This window comes from Stegostoma tigrinum, chromosome 4, assembly GCF_030684315.1.
Source record: "Stegostoma tigrinum isolate sSteTig4 chromosome 4, sSteTig4.hap1, whole genome shotgun sequence".
Taxonomy (NCBI): Eukaryota; Metazoa; Chordata; class Chondrichthyes; order Orectolobiformes; family Stegostomatidae; genus Stegostoma; species Stegostoma tigrinum.
Window position 1 is genome coordinate 103113971 of NC_081357.1, and position 20797 is coordinate 103134767.

The 20797-nt window shown below is 39.6% G+C and overlaps 1 protein-coding gene across 1 annotated transcript in view; it reads right to left on the bottom strand.

Moving 5' to 3' along the window:
• LOC125452488 (CUB and sushi domain-containing protein 1-like) overlaps nucleotides 1–20797 on the bottom strand; it is a 2230063-nt gene that overhangs the window by 409778 nt on the left and 1799488 nt on the right. Inside the window, exon 27 of the mRNA XM_048530978.2 lies at nucleotides 13427–13629. Coding sequence (XP_048386935.1) covers nucleotides 13427–13629 — 203 coding nt within the window. The remainder of the gene's footprint in view (nucleotides 1–13426; nucleotides 13630–20797) is intronic.

Genomic DNA, 20797 nt, shown 5'->3' on the forward strand with positions numbered 1-20797 from the left:
TGTGTGTAAAAACTAAATTGCACCTCATGTCTATTTTCAATATTTCTCCTCTAAAAATATGCCCCCTATGTCTTGAAATGCGCCACCCTAGGAAAAACGCCCTTGCTATTCATCTTATTTGTACCACTTGTGATTTTATAAATCTCCGTAAGTCTCAGCCTATTCAGCCTCTCCTTGCAACTCAAACGCTCCATTTCTGGCAACATCCCGATAAATCTCTTTTGTGTCAGGTCATGGTTTACAAAGGGTTACATTCAACTGCATGTAACTTAATGACATCACATTGGCTCGGATAGGGATAAGGCAGAATATTCCAGAATCACAGAAGCTTCATGCTGTACAGGAAGGCCATTCAGCCCATCATTACTGCCCCAGCACTTCAAGCATTTTAACTTTGCGGCATCCTCCGGCTTTTCCTCCATACCCCTCCATACTGTTTCTATTTAAGTAATCATCCATTGCCTCTTTGACTGCTTCAACTGACCCTGCTTCCAACACATTCGCAAACATTGCATTCCACAACTGAATCAGTCACTGTGTGAAAGTTATCTCCCTGATTTCAGGAATAGGAAGGGTGCAATCACCTTGATAGGATTGTAATACAGGCATCCCAACAAGCAGCTGAAGGCCCCCAAGGAGATATATGGTTAGGTTATGGAAAAACATAAAACTACAGGTTGTTATGGTAGGTGATTTTAACTTCCAGAATATTGACCAGGACTTGCTTAGTACCAGAAGTTTGGATGAGAAGAAATTTGTTCAGTGCATCCAGGAAGATTTCTTGAAGGAATATATCGATATTCCAACTATGAAAGGGGCCATACTAGACCCGGTATTGGGAAATGAGCCTGGCCAGATCATTAAAGTTTCAGTGGGGGAGTATTTTAGGAACAGTGACCATAATTCCATCAGTTTGAAGTTACTTTTGGGTCAAGATAAGAATAGGCGTTAGGTGAAAGCATTAAGTTGAAGGAACGCTAACAATGACAATATTAGGCAAGAGCTGAGGAATGTAGCTTGAGGCAGCTGTTTGATGCTAAATGCACATCTGCCATGTGGGAACCTTTTAAAGGCCATGGCCCTAATGAGAAGAGAAGAGTGAGGATGGCAAGATTCGGGGAACTTGAATCATTGGAGGAATTGTGAGCTCACCCAAAATGAGAAAGGAGACATGTGTAAGGTTAAGGAAATTGAAAACAAATAGATTACTCAAAGAAAATAAAGAAAGCATAAAATAACTTAAACAAGGAGTTAGGTGGGCTAAAAGGGGCCATGAAATCTCTTTGGCAAACAGGATTAGGGAAAGTCTCAAGATGCTTAATACCTATGTAAGGAGCAGGTGGGTAGCTGGGAAAAAGATAGGCCTAGTGGAGGACAAGGGATGGAATTTATGTGTGGAGCCAGTGGAAGTAGATGACGTCCTTGATGAGTACTTTGCATCGATAGTCACAAAAGAGAAGGACATGGTGAATGGTGAATCCAGAGAGGGATATGTTGATAGTCTGGGAAATGTTGATACAAAAAAAGGTGTTTCAAAAAGGGGGACAAGTCCCACCACCCTCCCATTCCACCATATCTAATGGGAACCATCCCACAATACTGATTGAGGCAAGGAAGGAAATTGCTGGGAACTTGTATGAAATCTTTGTATCCTCTTCAGTCACAAGACAGAGGATCCAGAGAACTGAGAATTGCCAACAATGTTCCTTTCATTCATAAGAACAATAGGGATAATCTGGGAAATTACAGGTTGTTAAGCATTACATTAGTAACAGGGAAATTACTGGGGAAGATTCTTCGGGACAGGATTTACTCACTCCTGGAAAAATATGGACTTGTTAGTTACAGACAACATGGCTTTGTTCAGGGGATGTTGTGAGTCACAACCTTGATTAAGTTTTTTGAGGAAGTGACAAAGACGATTGACAAGGGTGGGAGAGGGGATGTTATCTATATGGACTTTAGCAAGTCCTTTGAAAAGGTCCCTCAGGGTAGCTAATACAAAAGGTGAAGTCAAATCAGATTCATGGTGAGCTGGTAAGATGGATACAGAACTGGCTCAGACATAGAAGGCAGAGAGTGGCGGTGGAAGGGTATTTTTTTTTCTGACTAGAGATCTGTGATCAATGGTGTTCCACAAGGATCAGTGCTGGAACCACTGTTGTTTGTAATATATATAAATGACATTGAAGTGAATGTAGGTGGCCTGATTAGTAAGTTTGCAGATAACACAAAGATTGGTGAACTGTAGATACTGAAGAAGATTGCTAGAGGTTACAGAAGAATACAAATAGGCTGGAGACTTGGGCACAGAAATGGTAGATGGAATTTAAACTGGACAAATGTGAGGTCATATATTTTGGAAGGCCTAATGCTAGAGGGAAATATACAGTAAGTGTTTGAACACTTAGAAGCATTAACATACAGAGGGATCTCGACATAGAAGTGCAGTTCCCTGAAAGTGGAAAGAAGGTCAAGAAGGCATAGAACATAGAATATAGAACATTACAGCACAGTACAGGCCCTTCGGCCCTCAATGTTGTACTGACCTGTCATACCGATCTCAAGCCCATCTAACCTACACTATTCCATGTATGTCCATAAACTTATCCAATGACGACTTAAATGTACCTAAAGTTGGCGAATCTACTACCATTGCAGGCAAAGCGTTCCATTCCCTTACTACTCTCTGGAAATGAAACTACCTCTGACATCTGACTTATATTTTTCACCCCTCAATTTAAAGCTATGCCCCCTCGTGCTCGCCGTCACCATCCTGGGAAAAAAAGGCTCTCCCTATCCACCCTATCTAACTCACTGATTATTTTATATGTTTCAATTAAGTCACCTCTCAACCTTCTTCTCTCTAATGAAAACAGCCTCAAGTCCCTCAGCCTTTCCTCGTAAGACCTTCCCTCCATACCAGGCAACATCCTAGTAAATCTCCTCTGCACCCTTTCCAAAGCTTCCACATCCCTCTTATAATGCGGTGACCAAAACTGTACACAATACTCCAAGTGTAGCCGCACCAGAGTTTTGTACAGCTGCTGCATAAAATGTGGCATGTTTGCCTTCATTGCACAGAGTATAAAAGTTGGCAAGTCATGTTACAGCTATATAGAGCTTTACTCAAACCACATTTGGAATATTGCATGCAATTCCCATCACCACACTACCAGAAGGATTTGGAGAGGGTACAGAAAATGTTTACCTGGATGTTGCCTGATTTGGAAGGTATTAGCTATATGGGGAGAGATTGGATAAACTTGGCTTGTTTTCATTTGAACACCAAGGCTTGTGGGGTGATGTTACAGAGCATTACAAAATTATGGGAAGCACGGATTGAATGGATCATCAGAGTCTTTTTTTTTCTCTAGGTAAAAATGTCAATTGCTAGGTAACACAGGTTTTTGGTAAAAGTGGGTAAGTTTAATGGAGATGTGAAAGTTGTGTTTTATGTACAGAGTGGTAAGTGCCTGGAATGTAGTGCCAGAGGAGGTGGAAGAAGCAGATACAATAGTGACATTTAACAGGCATCTTGACAGACAAATGAATAGGCAGAAAATAGAGGGACTGCACAGAGGCAAAAGGATTTTAGTTAAGGAAGGTGTCATATATTGGCACAGGCTTGGTGGGCTAAAGGGCCTGTACCTCTGCTGTACAGCTTCTTTTGTAAATCTCTTTAAAACTGTGCCCTCGTATTCTTAATTCTTTTAGAAGTGGAAATAGTTTCTCCCAATTCACTCTGTCCAGACCCTGCTTCATTTCTAAATCTCCTCTTAACCTTTTCCTCTCCCTGAAAACAGTCTTAATTTCTCCACTATCTCTTCAAAGCTGAATTTTCTCATCCCTGGAAACATTCTTGTGAACCTCTGCTCCACGTTTTACAATGCATGCACACGCTTTTTATTATGTGGCAGCCAAGACTATATACAATATGCCAGCTGAGAGCTAAGTGGTACCTTACAATAAGTTTACCATAACCCCCTTATCTTTGCCCCTATTTGTGAAATCCATAAGGCAGTATGCTTTATCAATTGTCTTTCTATCTATTCTGCCACCATTAGGGACTAAGTGCATAAACAACCAGGTCTCTTAGCCCTTGAGCACTCCTCAGTACAGGAGCCTTTATTTTACCCTGTCTCTCTATATTCACTCCACCAAAATGCATCACGTTGCATCTCTCTGCATTGACTATCTCAGCAGCTCAATGCAGATCTATATCCATATTTGCCCTCACAGTCTCAGTAACAATGCATAATGAATGAATGTGAATTTTGCTTAAATAAAAATTATATGCTGGAGAAACACAGCAGGTCTGGCAGAATCTGTTGGAACAGAAACAAAGTTAATGTTTTGATATGGCTTTGCTTCAGACCTGAAAAGGGCTGGAAATGGTGGCTTTGTGCTGTTGGCAGAGGGAGAGGGGGAGCAAGTGGAAGGGATTGTGAAGGGGCCCAGAGTAAAAGCTAGACTGAATCAATTTAGTGATAAAGGAGAGACGCAGATGTAAAACTGAATCTGTCAAAAGGAGAAAAAGTTTGAGAGCAAAGTTAACAATATAAATAAAATGCAACTTGCAAGTGGAGGAATTGCAAGAAAAAATGGAGCATAGAGATTATGCTCTGAAGTTATGGAACTAAGTATTGAGTCCCAGAGGCTGCAAAGTGCCTAAGTGTAAAATGGGGTAACACAGTGTAGAGCTGGAGGAACACAGCAAGTCAGGTAGCATTAGAGGAGCAGGAAAGCTGATGTTTCAGATCAGGATCCTCCTCAGAAAGGTGGGAGGGGGAAGGGAGTGCAAATAAATAGAGAGAGGAGGGCTGGGGCTTGGGAATGTAGGTGGGATGGGAATAGATGAGTGCAGATTGGGAGTCGTGGAGATTGGTTACTGAGTTTTATTAGTTTCAAAATCACCCCACCCTGGCTTCATCCCATGGCCAACCCTCCCTCTCATGCCTGCCTCCTTGACCTGACACAGCCTGTCCGTCTTCTCTCCCACCTATCCGCTCCTCCAACCTCACTGACCAATCCCCACCACTACTGACCTGCTTTCACCTATCACCACCCCAACTACCTTCTCCAGCCACATCTCTCCCCTCTCTATTTATTTCTGAGCTCCCTTTCCCCTTCCCCATATTTGAAGAAGATCCTGGCTGGAAACGTCAGCTTTCCTGCTCCTCTGATATTGCCTGACATGCTCCAGTTCTGCATTGTGTTATCTCTGACTCCAGCATCAGCAGTTCTTACTATCTCTAAGTGAAAAATGAAGTGTTTCTTCAGCTATTTCCCTTTGTTCTTCTTCATTTGTTAATTTAATGTCCAATGCAATTGTTGTGTCATTCCTTCAACAATTTTTATTTTTGTACAACTGGATTTCTTACATAGGTGCATATAATTTCAAACACACTAAAAGAACTCCACAGAGGCTGGTATCCCATCACCAAGTCACCCTGTATTTACAGGTGGAGAGACCTTGACACAAATCCACCTCTCTCAGAGTGAACAGGATATCTGGCACCCCTGTTCTTATCTGTCAGCCAGAGCTCCTTGATTGGACCAGATCAATAGCTCCAATCAGGGGACTCGTATTCTATGTGGACCACCTGGCTGATTTTGTTATAATCACTACACATTCAAGACACAATTTCTTACATTAATTATATAAATCCAAGAAAATAAGACACTTGATCATCATCATAGCCTTCATGTAAAAATGAAACAAGTGCGTCATTTCTTGAACAAGTGTGTGAAACAACAAATGACCTGCAGATTTTCACACACAGTTACCCATTTAGTAGGTGCTCTGCTCTGTTTTCTGCTTGATTTGCACATATGTTCGATGGTCAGCATGTTGGCAATCTTCAGAATCCTTGTTCTATTTTCACTGATTCCTGCATATTTATCTCTTGTGGAAAAAAAATTCTTGCAAATAAACAGATTGTTAACTGCTATGCTGAAGCAATCATTTGTTACAGTGGAAGGGCATGGCTATCCTCAATAGTTTAGTTGAATTGAAATACTGACTTACAATGGCAGCACATTCAACTATACCACAATTTATAAATTTTCATTCTTCTTTCCAAATGTCCCCATGATTTTTCTACTCCCTATGACTGGAGCCTTCTTCATCATGACAACCCTCATATCTGTGTTCTTCCAATTTTGGTCTCTTGCACATTCCCATTTTCAATCACTGTATCATTGATGGCTGAGAGTTCAGATACCAAAGCACCAAGTTCTGCTTTTCAACCTTTTGCTTTTCCTTTAAAATGTTCCTTAAAGTCCCATCCTTGGACAATGTTTTTCATCATTTGCCCGAATGTGACCGTTTTATGGCTCAGTGTCACATTTTGTTTGTGGATGTTCATGTGAAATGTTTTGGGATAGTCTGCTGTGATAAATTTAAAGTTTCTGATCTCCTTGTTGATACTCAAATGTTAATGGTCAGCCCCAACCACAAATCTACTTACCTCCAAAGTTACTTCAAAGTATAAAGTCATTCTCTGGATGTAGTACAAAGCTAATCAGCCCACAAAATCAGAGGGCTGCATTCTTGTTTTGCATTGGTTTTAGTTAATCTGAGTGAGTTTATGCTGCAATTTGTAGTAGTGATATATGAACTAGACAGACGTTAAGTCAGCCAGATGCAGATCTTTCAGGATTTAAACATATAATCCAGGCTGTCACTTCAGTGCGGCAGTAAATGGGTACTGCACTGTGGTCTTTCAAATGACACATTAATCTAAATCTCATCTACTGTTTAATTGATGTGACAGACTCAGTGGTGACATTCACATACATGCAGGAGTAGTTCTGATGATATTCTGCTCAGCATTTATCACTCAGCAAACATCAGGGGGAAAAAAAAAGCAGAAAAATCCAATATTTATCTTTTTTTGGTTTGAGACACTTGCTGTCTGTGAAATGGCTGACACATTTGCTTCATAATATCACTTACCACACTTCAAAAGTAATTGCCTGTGAAGTACTTTGCGATATCCTGAGGAGACGAAAGGTGACTCTTTCTGTAAGCTTAATGTTTCTTTCTTGTCAGTGAGAACATGATTAAGGTTGTCTCTTATTCCTTTCAAATTCACATGACCTGTTGCCCCTCAAGGAAGTTACGAAATTCAGAAGAGAAGTTGAACAAAAGTTTTTAGAGTTTTCCTCTATATCTAAAGCTAAATTAGAATGACTCGATGTTGGTTTTAGCTGCAAAATGTTCCCTTCTTTCATTTGAGCATGCTCAGATTTATGCAAACAAAATCTTGTTTGAAAGCCTGTTTTCTGAAAAATTAATGTTTTAAGAAAAAAAAAGTCCTGCAAGCATTGTGGTTACATGGTGGCTCACAATGCCAGGGGTGTGCATTCAACTCCAGCCTTGGATGACTATTAGTGTAGAGTTTGCATATTCTCACCATGCCTGTGTGGGTTTCCACCACATGATCTGGGTTTCTCCTGCACTCCAAAGATGTGCAGGCTAAGTGTATTAGCCATGACAAATGTGAGGTCACTGGGATTGGAGGGTGAGGTGTGTTTAGGTAGGATACTCAGGGTCAGTGCAGACTCAATGGGCCAAATCAACTCTTTCTGTACTGTAGGGATTCTATGAATAGAGATTGAAGAGTTACTTCTGCATGTTTTTGAAATCTTTTAAAACCCCAGTTTGAGTTTCAGAGAAACAACTTATGGACCATGTTAGACTTTGCTTCTTAACCAGAATTATTACCAGAAATTCTGCAAATGACATGCAAACATATTCCTGTAATCACCATATCTTTTTAGTTTGAAGTTGTCAGTCAAAAAACATACTGCAGTTTCAGGATATTATTAGGTTTGCTATTTTCTTTGCTTTCACCTTCACCACATGTACAAGGGTAAGCGTTTAATCATTGGAGATGCCAAAAGGCTAACCATTGCTAGAAATATTCAATATTATCCAACATCTATTGACACAAGGGAGTCATGCTCGAAAGGAGCATGATGCAGATACTGGGCTAGAACACAGTCTGACCTGCATCACTGGTACTTTGTCGATTTCCCATTGGAAGCTTGGCAATGATGAATATATTAAGCAGTTTCTCATTAAATTTATGTTTTATCTCCAGTGGTATCAAAGAAATTAAAGCAATTCCCTTCAAAAAAGGACCATACAAGCCTATTTACACTGGAGGCAATATCCTATTAGTTTAGACAGATTCAAATTGTAGTGATTTATTTTGATCAGTAGAGTTCTTTCCCTTAATATTTAAATGTTATGTCCATCAAACCAGAAGCAATATTCTGACTTTAAATTTACGAAACATGAAAGACATTGCAGCAGTGGCATCTGATGAACTGAGTCAGTCAAGTACATGCTAACACTGATCTGTAAAGTCAGTTCCACACCCGTGCAAGCAGGTGAAATTTTCTTTGTTGAAGTTGAACTGAAAACAATTTGGTTGACCAGAGCTTGACTGACGTACATCACAGGCAGTAGCACAACCTTGTTTTAGCATGATTCTAATGTGATCTGACAGGACAAATTTCTCCTGAAGATAGGGAGACATCAATTGCAGAAACCTCACTAGCTTGGAAACTTTTAAAAAGCACGAGGATAACTTTGCATTCATTACAATTACAAAGTCAGAAGTCACATGACACCAGATTATAGTCCAACAGGTTTATTTGAAATCACAAACTATCAGAGCGTAGCCCCTTTGTCAGGTGAAGTGAATGGGCATTTATACCCAAAAATTCTGTGTTCTGTGTGCTTTTCTCTCACTTCACCTGATGAAGGGTCTACACTGAAAACTTATGATTTCAAATAAACCTGTTTGACTATAACCTGGTTTTGTGAGACTTCAGACTTTGTCCACCCCAGTTCCACACTAGCACCTCCACATTATTACAATAACTCCACTTTATAAGCCAGAACAGAGAGGAATTGTAACTCATAATCACAATCTAGCTTGCACAAGGAGCAATATTTGATAGAGACTCCGCTTCCTGCATCTATTCTGAGTTTTCATAGGTAGACTAGGCTAGATTTTAACATTTGTTAAAGCTGTAGTCAAATGGTAGAACCTGTGGAAGTTCATTGGACAAGTTCCTACCTTTCACTCAAGCTGTCAAAAAAAAACAGGCCTGAATTTTCCAATGACTACAGAGAGAATCATTTTTCCAGTGCAGATGGAAGCTGTCCGCTGGGACCGTACAGAATCCCCAATGTAGAAAACTCTTTGGGAATTACTGAAGAAATTTAACATCATGGGGGCAATTGCCCTATGATTTGAACTATCTAAAAACATCAATTTTAATCAGAGAATTTGGAGAATTCTGTGTCTGTGAAGTAGTTAAGAAAAGTCAATTTATTAGCAACCTAGACTATTCTAACTCCTGCACAGTGATAAAACTGATTATCCAAATTATGCCCCCTCCTCGGATCCTGAGCTGACACCCCTTTCCCCAAATCCTGGCACGTTCACAGCCTCACCCCCTCCAAAATTACCCCTGGACCTGACAATCCCCCACTTCCAGGACTCAACATCTTCAGCCATCAGGCCAAAAGGTCACCCAAATTCCCTTCTGATCTGACACTCCACAACCCTCTCACACTCCTCATTCTCAACATCAGCTCCCTTGCTACCAGACACATGCTGTCCCCAGGGATCCAACCAGCCCTGGCTACCTGGAAATTGACACCTCCATCTCCATCAAAGCTTGACATTCCCTACCCACCCTACTCAACCCAAAACCACACCCCACCCAACCCCAGGATCTTTTGCCTGCAGGACATCTGTGTTCCCAGCCACAAGAACTGTATGCTCCTCTCCTACTGACCTTATTTACTTGACCCATTAGCACTCTGAGCCTGGCTCTCCTTCCAACATGGTATCCAACGCTCTTGGCATCCTATCGCCTTATCCACCTGGCATCCGATTTTTGCCCACCTTGCACTCTAATGTTACATTTACTTCAGAAATGTAGCCTTTTGTAGTAACTAACAATCACATCTTCAGATCACACAGTATAACTCCTGCTGCAGTGAAAAGGGGACACGGCTTGCCTTCTCCCAGCTGTCATGCACTGCAAGACTTCTGTCCGATATAAAGCATTGCTCTGTAGTTTGGAGAATCCCTGATTGGAATCTCCCAGAGGTCTGCGATAAAATGAAAATGAAGGTATTGCATTGCAATCTGTGTATGATTAGCACTCCTTTGAAAACCTGATCCTTTAAGCCTAGAGTTTCTTCTTGAAAAGTAACAGGGCTGGACTTTCACTCATCATGATCCTGAACTATTTCCCTCAGATCAAAATCAATTTTAACTGACTTGAATTTCAACTCATTCTGCCACTGTTAATGATGACAATACCATATTATAATGGGACAACTGTTCCAAAGTTCAGGAGCCTTCTAAGTAGCTCAAACAAGGAAGCTTAACAAGCTTCTAAAAATCTGCAGGAACAAAAAAAAACATGTAGAATGGATAGGAAATGAACTGGACTGATTTCTGGACTTACATCCAGGAATTCCTATTCATCCTTATCCCTGCTAGAGAGAGGGTAACACGGGAAAATGTTTCTTTAGTGTCAAGGCCTTCTACCATATGGTGAGCTGAATCCTCAGTGTGGGTTGAACAATATATGATTAGATGACACCAGTGACTGTGAGGATAAAAGGAGGAGAAAAAAGAGGAAGGAAAATCTTGAAAGTTAATTTTAGGTTCGTGGGTATGGCACTAGACTTTTCTGCTGCATTTTCTTTAAAACAGTACTGTTAGACTGCCTAAAAATGGGGAGATTGTGTTGGGTTATATCTTTCAGTTAGTGTGCAGTAGACCTTTAAAGAGACATGCGCATGATGTCATCACCATATCATAGAATATGACATGAAGGTATAAAGGTCGCCAATGAGGAATGTAAGAAAATTGGCTTGTCAGTGAGAAATTCAAACTATAAATAGCTTAAGCAGCAGCATAAAAGAAGTCTTCAAGTTCAACAGGAACTGTTTTCTCAGTTCACAAATTTTCACTCAAAAATAATTTTTTCTGCTTCTATGATAATAAAGAGGGAGAGGAAGAGAGTCTGAACATGGCCTCCAGATGGAATAGAACCACAGAGTTTGCAACTTTAATATTTTTGACATTCCTTCCTTTTTCAATAAAATAAGAAAGATTACGGACCAGATTCATATCTACTAAAGTGCAACATGTTGGTGTTACCAATGGACAAAGTTGTGCTCAGGCTGCTACCATCCATTCTGAATCCTCCAACTGAAATGGCTGAAACATTTCCTTTGTCATACTTAATGGCCAGACAAACAACCTCAGTTCTTTTCACACAATGAAAAGTTTAATATGATGGGCATTTGAACCGATTATTTTAGATGTCTCATTGGAACCATTCAACAAATAGAAAGATAATGGGATGGAACTCGAACCACAGCTGCACCTTACACAATTTGTGAAGCTGACTTCACAATGAATTCATTACTGCTGAACAATAAATGGATTTACATCTCACAACTTACAAGGCGGAAGTCAAGAGTGTGATGGAATACTTCCTACTTTCCTGGATGGGTACAGTCTAACAATGCTCAAAAAAACTTGACACCATCCAGGACAAAGCAACCTGCTTGTTTCAGATTACATCCACTCCCTCTATCAATAATGCTCTGCAGCAACAGTGTGTACCATCTACAAGTTGCATTGCACCAATTCACCAAGTCCTTGGATGGCACATTCCAAACAGACACCCACTTCCATCTAGAAGGACGTGAGCAGCAGATATATGGGAACACTACCACCTGCAATCTCCCTCCAAGTCACTCACCATCCTGACTTGGAAATACATCGCTGTACCTTCAGCGTCGCTGGGTCAAAATCCTTGGAATTCTCTGCCTTACAGCTTTGTGGGTCTACCTACAGAACATACACAGTTGTTCAAGAAGTCAGCTCACCACCAACTTCTCAACAGCAACTTGGGATAGGCATCAAATTCTGCCAGTCACATCGTACAAACAAATTGATCACAAGTGCCCGAACTAACCATTTACTCTCTATACAATTTGCTGCTAAATTTGTGAGCATCACAACAGTCACTGTACATTGTTTAATTTGAAACACTTCACATTTAGGAGAAGCATTTGCCATTCTTCCTTTCAAGATTAACCTACGAATTGGTCAGATCATTGCTGACCTGCATATTCTTTATCCACCTACTTCATTTCCATAGATTTTAATATCCTTCCTTAAGGTCCATTAATCTCGGATTTAAAATGTTCAATTGACCTGTCGTCAAGATCCCCTTTCGTTGAAGCAGGTTCAAATTTCTACTGACATTTGTGTGAAAAATTGGTTCCTGATATCAACTCTGATCACCATCTCTCTAATTTTACAGTTTTCGCCCTTGTGATAGATTCCTTCTTGCAAACTGTTTCTCTATTTCTACCTGATCAACTCCTAAGCATGTTAAACATCTCAGTTGTACGATACACATGTAAAAGTTCAGTGTTCAGTCCTGGTTTTCAGCTCAGAGCCAGGAAACGGTGATGAACTAGTGGAGACAGCAAAGGGGGGCGTGGAATGGGAGCAACTGAATCTGTGACAGCTAGCAACATGGTGGCATTGGCTGAAACAATAAGTGTCAGCACCCTGCCTATTTTCCCTGACTGGAAGCAGCCCCTTTCTTCCAAGATCATTTGTGGAATGCAAGTGATCCATTGCTGGATGACAGAGGTCATAAGAGGAACAATAGCAATTGTGAGTGTTATAGCCTCCTTCCATTCATATTTTACTTCAATAATTTTTTTTGTTCCAAATTCCTCATTGCCAATATAGATCTAAGGCTTCCTTTTCATATTAATTATTATTCCAGTTCCAGTTCCTTCCATTTCCATTGATGTACTTCAAATCAAACTCCCAAATCAACAGTTAGTTATATGACTGTTCTGTAAATTGAATAAAAAACATGCTGCTCTACTATCTCACATGAATAATTTGGCTGAGACATTGGATTCCTTCAGGATTTTTAATTAACAGTTGGGAATCATTTTTTCCTTGATACAACTCATTGTTTAATAATCTTAACCTCAGAAGAATTTGTTGAATCTGCACTGCACTCCATTCTGAAATTCAATGCTTAAACTAAATGCAAAGTTTACCCAGACCTTTATATAATTTAAAGAAATTCGACTGTATATTTTTCCAGTATCCTGGAGGCGATGATTAACATTTTATGAGTCTTTACAATGCCCTTTGAAATGTTCTAAGATGATGACATTTTTTAAAAATCCTTTGTTCCTTCTTCCACATTAAGTACTTTGAAATGATTCAATACTTACCAGAATGTTTTGTTTTAAATTCAAACATTATAGTGTTAAGAAGCTATAAATATCTATATAATGGACTCCGATTTTGGGAAGGAGATGAATGCCACCTACTTGAAAACTGTATCGAGAAGCCTGATTTGCTGATAAAGAAATCAGTGTCGAACTGAAGTGTCATAGAGTTATATGTGCTGTAGATGTCATCAGGCAGTGAGGAACCACTCCACTCCTTCAGCAGCATATCGCTTTCTACTGGTCCATCCCACACTTTCAGAATGTCATGTGAAGCCTCAGTGTCAAAGACAATGAAATGAAGACTGCAATAAAAAAGTGTAAAAAACAAAGAATTTCTCATTAGTTCACCTCACAACAATAATCATTCAGTTTGAAATCCCATTATTTAAGTTTAAAAATCTGATTTGAAATCTCAGTGAAATATTTTTATCTTTCATCTTTTTTGCTCACTTTTAGTTTTGCAAGGTTGCAACTGTGGAAAAATCAATCCGTTTTATCATCAGTGGCTGAAATCTTCAGATCTCTGGTTCCTGTGGAAGTTCTAATGCACAGATATATGTAAGAAGTACCTGAAGGGTTTAAATTTCTGATTGGCTGATTGTCTGCTGCTCAGGACTGTCTGGATGTCTCCTGAGCCTGAGTCAGGGCAGAAATTTGGTCTACTAGACTTTCTGGAATACCTACTCAAGAAAATCAGAAACTTTAGAGACTTTTAAGTGACTCTTGGATAGGCACATGGAAGATAGTAAAATGGAAGGTATGCAGAGTAGGTTGATCTTAGTAGGATAATAGATCAGCACAACATCGTGGGCTGAAGGGCCTGTACTGTGCTGTAGTGTTGTTAGTCAATTTAATACCTAGTTTGCCAGTGGGTAACTCCACAACTCACCTGGCCGAATTATCATGTGACCACTCTACTACACTCACAATCTGGCGTAACTAACCCACCTGATCACCAACTGCCACCAACTCCCAACCACAGTGAACAGTCAGCCACGTGACCATCTGTCCATTTACCAGTTATGTAACTAGTTAGTAAAGGCCTTGGATCCTTCAAAATTCACCTGAATTGTGTTGCTGTGCCAGAAAGATATGGGACTTGAGCTCTCCTTCCCCTGAGTTTACCTACATTCCATGGACTAACTCTGGAGATGGTATCCTACATGGCTTCATCTGCCAGTATTATGAAATCCCAGAAAAAATGGACAGTGTCATACGATCATTAGAAACTGGGCAGAAAGTAGCAATGAGCCCAGTTTTGCTGCTGACTGGAAGAACAAGGCCATGGTTCAAGTGCCACCTCTCTGAAAGCAGAATCATTTTCACACAATAATTGAGTCCAATTCGGATCTGGACTGTTCTGTTGCACTTTGTTTAGATTTTAGAAGAATGGTCAGATTCTGTTCATCCAGTAAAACGGGTTAATGGGTTAATTGTCTGGCGGACTCAAGCTCATTTTTTGTGGCATCTCTTTACCATCAGTTGACCACTTTCTCACAAATTAACTAATGTTACTTTGCTTCATATTTCTGTTATGACACACTCTGCCAATTGTTATACTTTTGTCCTTAGTATGATTATCCTAATTTGTTTGCTTTCCAGCGGGAATTTTTGTGCCTGTCATAGTTGGAGCAAATTCATAGATTCAAAGAGGGCAGAAAAGGACCTTTGGCCCATCAGGTCTGCACCGACATAACTACCATTAAAAGTGCTTGGCCCTAATCCTCGAATGTTATGATATTTGAGGTGCTCGTCCAAATATTTTCTTTTAAAAGGTTGTCAGGTTTCCAGCCCTACTACCTTCCCAAGCAGTGCATTCCACATTCCCACCACCCACTGAGTGAAACTGTTTTTTTTTTCCCAAAATTCCCTCAGAATCTCCTGCTTCTTATCCTAAAATTATTCCCTCTCATGATTGACCCGCTCAACCAAGGGTAACAACTGCTCTCTATTCACCCAGTCCATACCTCTCATAATCTTATTCTCCTCAATCATGTCCCCCTTCAGTCTTCTCTGCTCTCAGTTTTTCCAACCCAGGCAACATCCTGGTGAACCTTCTCTGTAACTTCTCTGGACTGAAATGGAGCAATGCATAGCAAATCAGACCACTGGGGGTGAATTGCTCTGTATATTTGTCCCTTTCTGTCCCAATTGAATATACCTCACTTTGGCAGATGGTTAATTGAGGCAGACGTTCCTATTCTCAAGAAAACAGGGGTAAAAGATCCCATAGCATCAACGGCTCATTATATTTATCAAGCGTTTATAAAGATTGTTGAGACTTTGTCACCGTTTTGTAACTGTTACATTAGTGGTAAATAATGGACAACTGAATTTTAATTTTTACAGTCTCACTGTTGCACCTGAATGCTTTCAGGAATGCATTTTTTTTGTCAGAAAAGAAGAAATGATAACCTAAAATAGCAGCAATGAACAGCTGAACACAGATTCCGGCAAGCCTCCACAGAACCCATATGGAATGGCCAAAACTGTCTAACTTTATGATGTTTATCTCAAAATTTAAATGATTTAACCATTTTTTCTCAAGTACCTTACACTTTCCATTATAAACTTATTAGCTGTGTTTGCGAATGTTCTTGATGTTACATCTGTATTACCATTTTCTCAAGGTTAGGAGGGAATAAAATTTATCTCTCTCTCACTCAAGAAAACTTTGGTAATTAATTTCTTTGTTTTCTAGTGTAAGTACATTTTGAGTGAGGTGTGGGAGCTGCATATTAAAAAAAAACATACTTTGTGATCAACCAAGAGGGGATTAGAAGAGGAAAGCTGATTTCCCTTACTCATCCAGTTGTGACACCATACATAATTACTTTATCTTAACCCTACTTATAACTTTAAGTATCATCATTGCCTTCTTCCCTTTCAGATCTATTCAAATTTGCACAGATTAATGAGTTGACCTTTGTTAATTGGTTAAAGCAACAATTGTCTGATTCAGTGTTGGGAAATTTGCATCTCATCATTCAATTACAGCAAACTTGGATAAACAGGCAAATATTTTATACGTGAATTACTAGAAGTCTACCATATCGTGATCTCCGCTATGTCAGAGTAGTCAGTTGAGGATGCGAGTGAAAAAAGCTCTCTGCTGTTAAGTTTTAGTTAAGGCAAAGTTGCATTATTATTCCAGTTATTTACGTTGTAAATAAACTATAATAGGGATGTGTATAAACCCACAGTGTGTTTCTATTACTTAGTTTGTAACTTTACATTGATTCTGAGGATTTCTTGATCAATCGGCTCATTCCTGGTCCCATTGCTTCTGGTTAATGAAAACTTTTCTGATTAATTTAATATGCCTAAGCTGCACCCCAATCAGAAAAATTAGGTGTGAACAAAACAGAATTTATTAAAAACAAATCCTGTTCTACTCCGAGAATGATTATAATCTTGATAGACAAAAAGAAAACTTCCATTCCAAAACAAAATAGTCTTCTTAGAATTGAGAATTGAAATGATGGCAATATACTATCAATATCAACTAACAGGTTCTGTCAAATGGAGGGAAGGACAGATGGAGAGCAGTGTGGATCTTGCAGCTACTCTCGGAATTGCAGGTTAAATAAAGATTTATTACAGTTTTTTTAAAGTTTTACAATTGTTATAGTCATTATAGTTTATGAATATAGGACTTTTTTTTCCATTTTGTTTTATTAACATTCAAGAAAAACAAAAAAAATGTGATTTTCTTTTCAAATGGATTTATTTTGTACAGTTTTTTTAGAGGTCTAATGGGAGCAGCTGAAGTTTTTGTTTCATCCTTAATTGAGAACTTAAAACTGTGATATGTGTGTTAGAGGGTTTTTTAAAACATTCCAAAGGTTTAAAACCAAACTTTTTTTAAACAAATAAGGAGTTGTGTTTTTGTTCTGCCAAGTCCTACCTGTGGGAAGGTTTTTGTTTGTCTTTGAGGAATTTATTGAAAAGGAATCATTTTTATTTAGTTAGTTAGCTCAGTGGTTGATTTTATTGAAATTTTAACATTATTTTGTTGGTAATGAAAGTTTATTTTATACATACTGTTATTGAAACATCCATTTTTTTAGGCTTAATGTAATTAAGGTCATATGTAAGGTACAGAGTGCGTTGGCAAGGCGATTTACAAATGTTATTACCCATCAGGATCAGTCAGATTGATGGGTTCTTGTTAGGTCTCCAGTGGCCATTCCTCAACCAAATAGAGGTTCAGTTTTTGGAACAGTTGAAGGGGATAGCCTCTCTTAGGAAAACGGGGGGACCAGTCAATTATTGGAAACTTGGAATGATTTTTGTGTTAGGTAATGCTTGACAAGATTTACTCGAAATATTGTTAATTCTAGTCCTGTCCAGGATGGTCCTCACAGGGGCAGAGATGGGCAATTGTGTGGCAACTACTGTAAATTTAAGATGGTTTGTTCCTTTCTTGGTACTAAACTTAAGGACATTTTTAAATGTTTTGAACATGTGGTGAAAGCTGAGATTGAGAAAGCAGAAAGTATTGCTCACATTGACAGGAATGAGATTTTTAAAGAAGATTCAAGCAGTACACAGTGAATTTAAGACGTTAGGTGGTGGTTAAAAAAAAACGCATTAGAAGTAGTAATTTCTGGTGTACTCCCAATTCCAAACTCAAACAAGGGAAGGAACAAAAGGTAAGAGAAGATAAATCAATCGGTGAACAGCTCGTGTATTGTTCACGGTTTCAGGTTTTTGGACAACTGGAATGTCTTTTGGGATAGAAAAGACCTGTTCAAAAACAAATAATTCTAACTTAAACTGGAAAAGGACCAATATCTTAACAGGGGGATTTGCTCATTCTATTAAGGGAGACTTTATACAAAAAGAGAAGGCGAGTAGAGGAATTCTAAGTAGCAGTGTAAACAGAAGGATTGATGGGGAAGTTCCTGAATGTGAGGAGAGTACATCAGCTAGAAAAGAAAGACAAGACAGAGTCAGACTATGCCGTAACTCTGAAGAATTAAGTTGTATTTATTTCAATGCAAAAGATCTCACAGGTAAGGCTGATGAACTGATTGGATTGGGTCACCATAGCTATCACAGAAACTTGGCTGACAGATGGATAAGACTGGAAGCTCAATGTTTCTGGTTTGCCATGCCATAGAAAGGATAGAAAAGGAGGCAACAAAGTGGGGCTTGGGGGTGGGGGGAGTGGGGGCTGGTGGGAGTGGTGTGGTGTTAGTGGCTGGCGTTTTTGATTACATCACTGCTGTAACTAGGGAAGATATTTCTGAAAAATCGTCCAGTGAAAATGCATGTGTAGAAATTACAAATAAGAAGGGAAAGATCACTTTGATGAAATTCTACTAAAAGTTCCCAGATAGAAAGAGAGAAACTAAGAAACAAATGTGTAGGGAGATCTCCAATATATGTAAGCATAATAATGTTGTAGTAATGGGGGATTTTAATTTTCCAAACATTGGTTAGGGCTATCATAGCGTTAACCGTTTGGATGGTGAAGAATTTGTCAAATGTGTTCAAGAAAATTTTCTTCATCAATATGTGGGTGCTCTTACCAGAAAAGTAACAGAAGTAGACTGTCTTTTGGGCAATAAGGCAGGGCAGGTGCCTGAAGTAAAGGCAGGAGAACACTCTGGGTCGAGTGATCAAAATTCCATTAGTTTCAAAATGGTGATGGAAAAGGATAAATCTTTGATAAAAGCTAAAGCATTTAATTAGATTAAGGCAAAATATTAATGGCATGAGACAAGAATGTTCAAAAGTTGATTGGAGTAGAGTGTTCGCTGGTAAAAGGATGTCTGGCAAATAGGAGGCGTTTATCAGTGCAATGGCAAGAGTTCAGAGGCATTTTGTTCCAGTTAGAGTGAAGGGTAAGATTAATGAACAATGGATATTGAGGTCCTAATCACGAATAAAAGATAATTTTTTAGATATAGACAACTTGGCTCAATTGAATCTCTTAATCAATATAAAGGATATGGGGGCATTTTTCAGAGAGAAATCAGGAATGCAAAGAGGGGATATGAGATAGCATTGGCAAAGAGGCCAAGGGTAATCCAAAGATATTCTAAAAATACATCAAGAGTAAGAGGATAACTATGGAGAGGTTTGGGCCTCTTAAAGTTCAAGGGGGTCGTCTTTTTGTTGGACTCCAGGAGATGGGAGAGACACTAAATCAATATTTTGTGTCAGTTTTTTTTATTTGTAGAGAGAAAAAAATCTGGAGTCAAGAGAATGCAGAGAAATAAACTTCAATGTTTTAAAAACAGCTCCTATTACAGAGAGGACATTCAGAAGGTCTTAGAGAATATAAAGAAGGCTAAGTCTCCAGGATCTGATTTGATGTATCCCAGAAGGTTGTGGTAAATAAGGAAGGAAATTACAAGATGCTGTGCAGAAATATTTGCATCATCAATAACTACGACTGAGGTGCATGATGACTGGAGGGCAGCTAGTGTACTTCTTGTTTAAGAAGGGTTGTCAGGAGAAACTGGGGGACCATAGACCTGAGACTCTAACTTCAGTTGTGGGTAAATTGTTAGAGGTAATGATACAAATAGGATTTATGCCCATTCAGAGAGGCAAAAATTGATAAGGGATAATCAGTGATAATGGGAACTGCAGATGCTGGAGAATCCAAGATAATAAAATGTGAGGCTGGATGAACACAGCAGGCACAGCAGCATCTCAGGAGCACCAAAGCTGACGTTTCGGGCCTCCTGATGAAGGGTCTATGCCCGAAACGTCATCTTTTGTGCTCCTGAGATGCTGCTGGGCCTGCTGTGTTCATCTAGCCTCACATTTTATTATCAGGGATAATCAGCATGGTTTTGAGTGAAGAAAATTGTGGCTCAAAAACTTAATTGAGTTTTTTGAGGAAGTTACGAAAAAGGTTGATATTGGCAGAGCCGCAGACATTGTTTATTTTGATTTTAGTGAAGTATTTTACACGGATTTACATGGTAGACTACTTAGTAAAGTTACGTCACATGGGATTCAGGGTGAGCTTGCCAATTGGATACATGATATAACAAAGTGTAGAGCTGGATGAAGGCAGCAGGTCAAGCAGCATCAGAGGAGCAAGAAAGCTGACATTTCAAGCCTTGATCTTTCTTCAGAAAAAGGGGAGGGGAAGGGGATTCTAAAATAAATAGGGAGAGAGGGAGGGGGATAGAAGATGGATAAAGGAAAAGATAGGTGGAGAGGAGACACAGGTCAAAGATGCAGGGGTGGAGTCTGTAGAGGTGAGTATAGTTGGGGAGTTAAGGAGGGGACAGATCAGTCCAGGGAGGATGGACAGGTCAGGGGGCAGGATGAGGCTAGTAGTTGGGAGATGGGGGTGGGCTTGAGGTGGGAGGAGGGGATAGGAGGAAGGACTGGTTAGGGAGGCGGGGATGAGCTGGGCTGACAATGGGATGCGGCTGGGGGAGGGGAGATTTTGAAGCTTGTGGAGTCCACATTGATACCATTGGGCTGCAGGGTTCCCAA